General features: G+C 42.5%; 1 protein-coding gene across 1 annotated transcript in view; it reads left to right on the top strand.

The window, feature by feature from the left end:
• Positions 1 to 9,215, top strand: part of PLCB2 (phospholipase C beta 2) — a 38,957-nt gene extending 29,742 nt beyond the window's left edge. Inside the window, exons 23-30 of the mRNA XM_029911415.1 lie at positions 884 to 1,097; positions 1,414 to 1,582; positions 2,465 to 2,541; positions 5,297 to 5,392; positions 6,675 to 6,732; positions 7,470 to 7,556; positions 8,276 to 8,527; positions 9,123 to 9,215. Coding sequence (XP_029767275.1) covers positions 884 to 1,097; positions 1,414 to 1,582; positions 2,465 to 2,541; positions 5,297 to 5,392; positions 6,675 to 6,732; positions 7,470 to 7,556; positions 8,276 to 8,527; positions 9,123 to 9,215 — 1,046 coding nt within the window. The remainder of the gene's footprint in view (positions 1 to 883; positions 1,098 to 1,413; positions 1,583 to 2,464; positions 2,542 to 5,296; positions 5,393 to 6,674; positions 6,733 to 7,469; positions 7,557 to 8,275; positions 8,528 to 9,122) is intronic.

Consider the following 9,215-nt stretch of genomic DNA (forward strand, 5'->3'; position numbering starts at 1 on the left):
AGAGTTCTAATGACTTGCTGCCAAAGTCTTTAGACTTGGAGTCTCTGTAACATTTCCCTTGTACCTTTCCCCATAACCCTTTATCTCCCCTAAAAGCCACTAACAACACTCTTTCCTCACACCTTGGAGGGGATGTCATACATTAGAACTAGAGACCATTATTCCCCAAACAATGTAAGACTATACTGATCATAATTAGGGCCCTACCAAATTCATGGTCCATTTTGGTCAATTTCATGATCATAGGATTTTTAAAATAGTAAATTTAATGATTGCAGCAATTTAAATCTGAAATTTTATGGTGTTGTAATTGTTGGGGTCCTGACCCAAAAAGGAGTTGTGGGGGGTCACAAGGTTATTGTAAGGGGGAGTTACTGTATTGCCACCCTTACTTCTGCGCTGCTGCTGGCGGCGGCGCTGCCTTCAGAGCTGGGCGCCCGGACAACAGCCGTTGCCCTCCAGCTGCCCAGCTTTGAAGTCAGCACAGAAGTAAGGGTGGCAATACTGGGACCCCCCTAAAATAACTTTGCGACCCCATCCCTATATTTTCCAACTAAAATTTGTCCTAGCTTGTGGGACACTTAATTTTGTGAATTTGTCTTGTGCCTCATGACATCCTGATGTGTCCCAACACAATTAGGTTGACCATCAGGACAAAATACAGAAAACTGGCAGCTCTACGGGCATGTACCCAGACCATGAATCAACCTGTTGCTTACTGACCTTGCAGTTACCCCGATGAAAGGGAGGAGGTGCTGGAGGCAGTGTTGAAAAATAGCCTGAAACAAAAGGAAATTAGAGTATGGAAAGAATGTCTGCATGAGAGAGAGGTAGGTAGGTGGGTTAGACAGTCAGCCAGGACGCTTTTTATATTGTATTTTAGAGCTCCAAACAGCCAGCCTTGAGGAACTGCAGAAGATGAAGCTTTTTATGAAGCTGCTGAAGAAACAGGAGAAGGAGCTGAAGGAGCTGGAGCGAAAGGGAAGCAAGCGCAGGGAAGAGCTGCTGCAGAGATATTCAGCCCTGTTCTCAGAGTTGGTCACCCAGTGTGGCAGGAAGAAGATCGCATGCCCTCGGAAAACCCAGAAAAAGAAAAGGTAAAATACAGCATAAGAAGTCCCCAGATGTGCTGTACGGCACTCAGGAGGCCTTGCTGACTGCACGCACAAGACGTGCTAAGTGCTTCCCTCAGAGAAACACACATGAGCCACACACTTCCCCTGTCTTCATGCCTACCCTCCAAAAAAGAGGCATGGAGGGGGTTGCCTGCCACATAGTTCCATAGGTGTGCACAGAGTTGCACATTCCTTTCTGAGAGGTGTACGGGAGGACTCTTTGATATGGTGCAACAACTAGAATGGATTATCTTCTGTGCTGCAGTAAGCATTCCTCCTGTGTTCCTCCTGTTAACAGGTGTTTGATTGTAGAGGAGGTCAGTGCAGGAGGGAATCCAGCAGAGATGGCAGAGAATGCTGACAGCCGAGTCTTGGAGCTGAAGGAGAAGCTGGAAATGGACCTAATGCAAGTGTGGGAAGAGCAGTATGATGGGATTCGGAAAAAGAAAGAGCAGCATGCCACAGAGGTATGGACTGCATGTGTACTCCACCTGTGCACTCACAGACTGGGGGTGACCCACAGAGAGTGTCACCAGCCAGGTTACACCTTCACTGACTGCTACCATTAGAGCATTGCAGATGCAGCCAGCAACAGGAATGCCCACTGACACAGCCCTAGTCACCACATTGCTGTATCCTTGCAGATGACATGTTGGAATAAAGCCGCTCCAGCAGATTTCATACCAGCTATAATCAAAGCAATGCCTATAAATGCAATGCCCACACACAGCATGCCCCACAGGCCGAGTGCTACTCACGGGGCCTGATCTTGTTCCTGTTGGAATCAGTGTATTTTCTCCATCTGACTTCAGTGGAGCTAAGATCAGGTCTATATACGTAGTGCCATCAGACACAACATATCCCACAGAATGCCATTGGTAGACACAGTGCCCTCAGACGCATCACCACTCACAGGGAAAATGACAGCCAGAGAGACTATACCTGAAGATAGGTCACTGCCCAAATCTAGTGATAGCCAAGGAGTCACCCTCAGCTCGATGACTGCCCACCAGTACAGTGCAACCCAGAGCCCCAGTGTAACAGAGGCACTTGTATCTGCCCACACAAACTAAAGGGTAGGAACATACACACATGGTATACCCTACAAATATGTGCTGTGACCCACAGGGATAGCTCCACCAAAGGTGCCCTGATGCAATCCACCAACACAGCTTGGCCCACATACACAAATCACAATTTGCAGACACAGTGTCACATTTCCAAAACCATGTTGATTAATTGACTGCTGTAAGTAAATGAAGGGTGAAGTCAATGGCAGGAGAGAGAAACCTGAATCAGTTAGCTCCTGACTGTGTACTCTTGTTTGGTTTTTTTGATCCCTTGAACAGCAAATTGCCAGACTAATAGAAGTAGCAAGGGAGAAGCAGGCAGCTGAGCTGAAGGCACTGAAGGAATCGTCAGAAAGGTAAATTATGATCATTTGAATAACAAAGTAATAATAGTATAGCACTTCGTTGGTAATCACAAAGTGCTGTACTGAGCTGGGTAAGCATCACTATCATACAAATAGACAAACTGTGTGACTTACCCAAGGTCATGCTATGAGTCAGTGGCAGAGATGGGAGGACAACTCCGGTCTCCTGACTTCCAGAATGGCACTCTATGTTGCGCCTCAGAGCATAGTAGCAATGAAGTTAGAGCTGCTCTAGCTGGCCAACACTCTGTTTTATATGGATAGCAGCTTGGAGTATTGTACAGCAGGTAAAATTGTCTGTAAGATGATTGTAGTTTGTGGATCTAGACATATGTACATTGCTGTACCGGATCAGACCAGTGACCTCCTAGTCCAGTGTTCTTTCGCCACCAGTGTCCAGTGCCAAATGCATGAGAGGAAGATGCAGGAAATGCTTCAATGGACATTTATAATTTTTAACTGTGAGGGTAATTAATCATTAGAACAATTTACCAAGGGTTGTGGTGGATTCTCCATTATTGGCAATTTTTAAATCAAGATTGGATGGTTTAACAGATCAGCTATACTTCAAAATGAATTATTTTGGGAAGGCCTCTGGCCTGTGTTATACATGACATCTGACTAGATGATCACAATGGTCCCTTCTGGCCTTTGGATCTATGAATTTATGGAGTAAGATGCTCAGAAGGGAAATTTCTTCCTACCCCAGGCAGGCTTATGTCCTGAAACATGAAGATTTATAGACTTTATATTTTATCCTGTTTAGTGTAATTGACGATATTTGCATTGTCAATATAAATGTCTGACTCCTACTAAGTTCTTGGCTTGGATAGTATCTTCTAAAAATGAATTCCATAGGTTAATAATTACATGTTGTTTAAAAAGTGTTTTTATTTATCAGGTTTAAATTTACTGTCTTTAAGTTTCACAGAAAGAAATCCAGGTCTTTTTCCTGAGTGGTTATGGTTAAATTAGAATGCAACAATGTGTACGAGTAATTCAAATGATTACTTCCACGGTGCATTATCTCACATTTTTCAACACTAAACTGTATCTGCTCTCTGAAGTTCTTTAGTCTTTTTTAGTCTTGACTAATACATAATTTTGTGTCACATGCAAATGTTGCCAACTAACTATTCAGCATATTTTCCAGATCATTAATAAATATATTAAACAACACTAGTTCTAGTAAAGAACATTGGGGCACCCAATTCTTAATCTTTTGCCATGTTGAACATTAACTGTTTAGTCTTGTTCTTTTTTGTCTCTTAGCTAGTTTCTGATTCAGTCGCCTCCCCTATAACTACATAGTTTCTTTAGTAGTCTTTTTGAGTGATTTTGTTAAAGCTTTTTGAAAGTGCAAATAATATCAACCAGTTCTCCTTTATCCATTATTTTGTTGACATACTAAAAGAATTCTAGTAAATTAGAGAACAGTTTTCCTATGCAGTAGCCATGTACATCTAGATGTTTTATATTTCTGCTTTTAATTAAACTTTCCAACTAATTTTCCTAGAACTAAAGTAATGTTCACTGGCCTCTAATTCCCAACATCACCCCCGTGCTTTTTTAAAAGATGAGCATATTTGTTATCCTCAAAACCTCTGATATAGTAGCTGAGTTTAATGGGAAATTGCATCTTTTTGTGACCAGCTCAGCCATTTCATTCATTCTAAAGGTCCTTTGTCCTTCTTGGCTGAATACCATCCTGACCTGGAGAATTTTTGCTTTTTAGCAATTTATTCCCTAGTGGGCCTGCAAGACCTAGCGATTCACTTGCATGTTTCCTATTTCTGATATACTTAAAGAATTTCCTGTTATTTGTTTTTGTCTTTGCTATTTGCTCTTCAATTCCCTGAGCCTTCCTAATTTCCATTTCACATGTTATCTGCTATAGGTTACGCTCCTTTCTATTAACTTCATATGGGCTGGATTTCTATTTTTTCACAATACTGGTTTGGCTCAAATATCCTCTTTTAACTTTCCCATATCATCATACAAAGCCTTTCTGCTTCTCTTTACTTAGGGTATGTCTACACTACAGGATTAATCCGAATTTAGATAATTCGAATTTGGGAAACAGGTTGTATAAATTCGATTGTGCGCGGCCACACTAAGCACCTTAATTCGGTTTTAAACCACATTAATTCGGTGGTGTGCGGCCACACTACCCCATTAACTTAAACACAGTAATTCGGTGGTGTGCGTCCACACTAACCCTAATTCGAATTAACAAAATCGATTTAGGCTCTACTCCGTTCGTCGAGGTGGAGTACAGAAATCGATTTAAAGGGCCCTTTAATTCGAATTAACTGGCTCTGTAGTGTGGACGGGTGAAGGGTTAATTCGGATTAACACTGCTAAATCCGAATTAATCCCGTAGTGTAGACCAGGCCTTAGGGTTATGAGTACTTCCTGTGTCTCTTATCAATATTCTAGCGGAGACAAGTGTAGCAAAGTGTTAAGAGTATTCAGAATGGATTTGCATGATGTAACCCAGGTATAATGTCCTTGTGTATTTTGTCCTAGCCCCCTGAGATCACTCACCTCAGGTAAGGAACATTTTAAATCCAGTAAACAAAGGGTCTTATTTTAGATCTCTTCTGAAATTTTCCCTTGCTACCAGGTTTGCCTTTCTTGTATGAAAAGCTCTCCAAGGTATGTGTTTTTAGAAACCAGTTGTTCATATATAGAGAGTGTCTGATGGTTGTTGGTCCCGTCATTCATGACATCTTCATCTCTGCAGTGATACTAAAGAGATAAAGAAGAAGCTGGAGGCAAAGAGACTGGACCGAATCCAAGTCATGACCAAGAGTACCATTGACAAGACTGCTCAGGAGAGGTACTGGATGGACATCCTAGGGCTTGGTCTGCACAGAACAGAGAACGATTCCAGGCAGGGAACTCCATTGCACTATGGTCTTTATCACCACTAGGCAGTTAGTAACCGCCACTACATTGGACATGGAAGGCAAACCCATATACCTTGCTCCCTTATCAGCCTAATTTCAACTCCCCTTACAGGATGGTATTGCTCCAGCTTTGGTCTGTCTTCATGTGGGCTGGATTTCCATCCCTCTCCCTGTTGCCATCACCTTCTGGTAAACAGGGACACATGCTGTGAGAGGCCAAATTTCTAGACACAGTAGTAAGGGCACTGCTGCAGTCTGCACTCAGCTCTTGCACTGCTCTGCAGCGCCTTCCATACACGTAGTGTTATAGGGGAAGATCAGCTCCACATAGTACAACCTTAAATGGTTTGATCCTGAAAGGAGCTGACCACCTGCAATTCCCTTTGAAGTTAGTAGGAGCTGTGAGTGCTCAACATCTCTCAGAATCGAACCCAAAGAGTCCATATGAAAACCCCCTGAGGTCATTACAAATGGATGAAAGTGTTCTGCTGTAGTTCTTAAGGCTGGAAAGCCTTGACTAGAGCAGTGTGCTTGCATGGAGAAGCATCTCCCTATGGGACTTACCACAAGTTGGTATGGTTGGTACCTTCATTTTGGTGTTTTCCACTATCCTAGAGGCTCTGCTCTCTTATTTATCTTAGTCTCTTACTCATTAAGGTAGCAAAGAAGCCTCAATATCTTCCAGCCATTTCAGTTTTTCAGATGAAGGCTGGGAATGCAGCCTTTTCCTAACACTCCTTACCTACGCTGCACCTTGGTAGAAATGGATCTCAGACTAGACTAAAAAGAAGCTCCTCCGTAAAGCCTCTCTTTAGAACCTATTTATGAGCATCTATTATTCACCTCAGTTAAGATACAAATACAACTTTTGAGACTCGTAACCTTAGTAAAGTACTTTGGATGCTTGTTCACTTGGAACATATAATGTTATATGCCACCTTCCTTTATACTGTATATGTTACAATAATTTTCTATGCTTTTTATTTGCCCATGCCTCAAATTGGTACTTTCACTAGCACATTTATATACAATGTAATATCCTTCCTGGTTATAAATGCAATTCGGTCTTTCTATATGGACACGAGCAGCCCTATCTTAAACATGAGAATTTATGGTAATTTTACAGACATTGACTAACTGGTGCCTTGGATAAAGATAACAGATAGATAGGATTTATTTTTACTAATACCTGCTGTTGTTGTGTTTTTAAAGATTAAAGAGAGAAATTAATAATTCACACATTCAGGAAGTGGTGCAGATGATCAAACTGGTAAGTGTCTCTGTGGAAACCTTCTGCAGCATCTTTGTTCTCTCCAAGGTGGTGTTGTCTTGTGTACGTACTGTGTGTGTGTCACTGGTTTGTGCAAACATTGAGCTCTCTTAGGTATATAGTCCTACTGCACTGGATCCTCAAGATATATGCAGATCCAAATCTTTAGTGACTATGCTTTCTGTGATAGTGTGACGACAGCTACAATCTTGCTAAGGATTGTAGGTCCTGCCAGCTGGAGACAGTGCATCACAAAAGAGATTTCTCCAGGGTTCTGCAAATCCACCTAGCAGGATGCTGCAGGAAAAGAATTTTCTAGCATGGCTATTCAGAGACATGACTTTATGTCCCAATATTGCTGGGATTATTCATGTGTTTAAAGTTAAGCATGTGTGAAAATCTTTGCAAACATGGGGCCCTACTGAGCACACTTTCTACAGTACGTGGAGGAGCATCAGTTGTGATGAGCAGATCCAGCCATGGTATATATTGTGTGTTCATGCAATGATCTCCCCATCACTATAGGTCATCACCAGCTTTTGAACACAGCACCTTGAGACTAACGGAGTAACTTCATTAGCTGGCAGAAATAGAAGAGCTAGAGGGGGATGTGACACGCACTTTATAAGCATGTTACATACAGCTTTGGCCATACTGAACTTTCTCTGCAATGTTTATACAGCTCCGCTGAGAAATGTCTCTTTTAAAACTTAAATTTGTTTTTTTATTCCTTGAAGATGACAGAAAAGATGATCAAGTACCAAGAGAAACTGGAAGAGAAGCAGGCAGATTGTTTAGAAAAGATCAAGGAGAAAGAAAGCCAGGTAAAGGCAAAGAAGAATCCAGGATTTAATATGGTCACTCGGTACAGTAAATCCAGGACTTAATGTGAGAGCCAGTCCTCTTTATGAACTCCCTTCTGATAACACCACCCTGTATAGTCTCAGTTCCATGTACACATATCACATATGATTAGTCCCCACTTCAGACACATCCCATACAAGTTACACAGAAATGGTATGATTTGGAGAACATGGAGCTCATCTCTAGGTCACTGCATCAATGCCAACCTATGCAAGTTGTTAGAGACCAAAAATTATTACTATCCGGAATGCTTCTTGATGGCCTATGTGAAGTGAGTTAGCGATCACAGTTCAATTTTCAGCAGACTATGGTACAAATATAAAAAATACAATTATAACTGGCACCCTTATTACAGTCCTCACCAGAGAGGCCAAGATTGCCTCAGCTATGGACAATAAATTGCCCTCTCCCCTCGTAAGATGAGCCTCCCAAAACAGGATTGAGACATGGTGGGGCTCTGATGAGAAGTTTACACGGTCACTGCCTTAATGTATGTGTTCTGTGGCTAAAGAATTTCAGCCTCCACTGCTAAAATCCCAGCCCTCTCACCAGCACTAAATTCACTTTTCAAATTAAGAATTCTATAAAAGCCCAGTTTGGAATGCACTTTACATTGCTTCTCCTGTGTTCCGAGAGTGACACCAGGACACATGCCTCTCTTTTCCCCCGCTATTTGCAGCTCCAGAAGCAGGCGTTGGCAGAGTATGAGGAGAAAGTGAAAACCCTTAGCATGGAGGTACAAGATTTGGCAAGGAACTGTGTGAAAGTCTGCTTCCCTCTGGAGGCTAATATCAAGAAGGAAGAAGCCCTGAACGCCAGCAGTGAAGGAAAACAAGGCTCTAAGGACCAACCAGAAGGAAAGATACCTGTCGCTGAGATATCAGGGCTTGAGACCTCCATGGCTGAGACCTCCATAGCTCAGCCCCAAACAGTTGAGTTGTCTGACCAGTATCGGGAAAGCAGATTATGAGAGATGCTTCTCCTAATCCTTATTCTGCTTCTGGAAGCTCATTTCAAACATTAATAGGGGCTATAGTAAAGTTAGGCCATGAAATAAACTTAATCTACTCAGAAGACCATCCTTCCCAGCCAGGGAGTTGTATGGGTTGCTGAAGTTCACCAGAAACTTACTACTTACTTCACTATCTTTCAAAATGTGGAAGAGAAGAGATTTTAGGGAATCACCCATAGATGGGAGGTTCGGTCTGTAGGAAACACTTTGTCTTCCTCTCCGGCTTAGTGTCACACCACCACGCCCCCCCCCCTCAGGGGGGTCCCCTGGAAAGGCAGATCTGCACTGCATGTTGCTAACACTGTTGCAAGCATCGCAAAGCATTTTGGGGAGGGTCAAAGGTGTGAGTGTAGAGTGGAAGATTTCTTTGCAGGCTGCGAGAGGGACAGGGCCGTGGGGGTGTGACATTAGCAGCAGGTATTTCAGGATCATTAGTGGCTTCATGACTGGCAATTCTGACACAGCTAGCTTGTCTTCATTATCTCAGACTTCATCAAATTTATTCTGTTTGTAGGAGGCCCTTCCACAGACTAGAAGCGAGTTGGAATGTCACTTTAAGGAACCTCATGCCATCAGTGCACCATTTTCCCTCGCTCAAACAGAATAG

The sequence above is a fragment of the Terrapene carolina genome, unplaced genomic scaffold (genome assembly GCF_002925995.2).
Source record: "Terrapene carolina triunguis isolate 2854851 unplaced genomic scaffold, T_m_triunguis-2.0 Scaffold96, whole genome shotgun sequence".
Taxonomy (NCBI): Eukaryota; Metazoa; Chordata; order Testudines; family Emydidae; genus Terrapene; species Terrapene triunguis.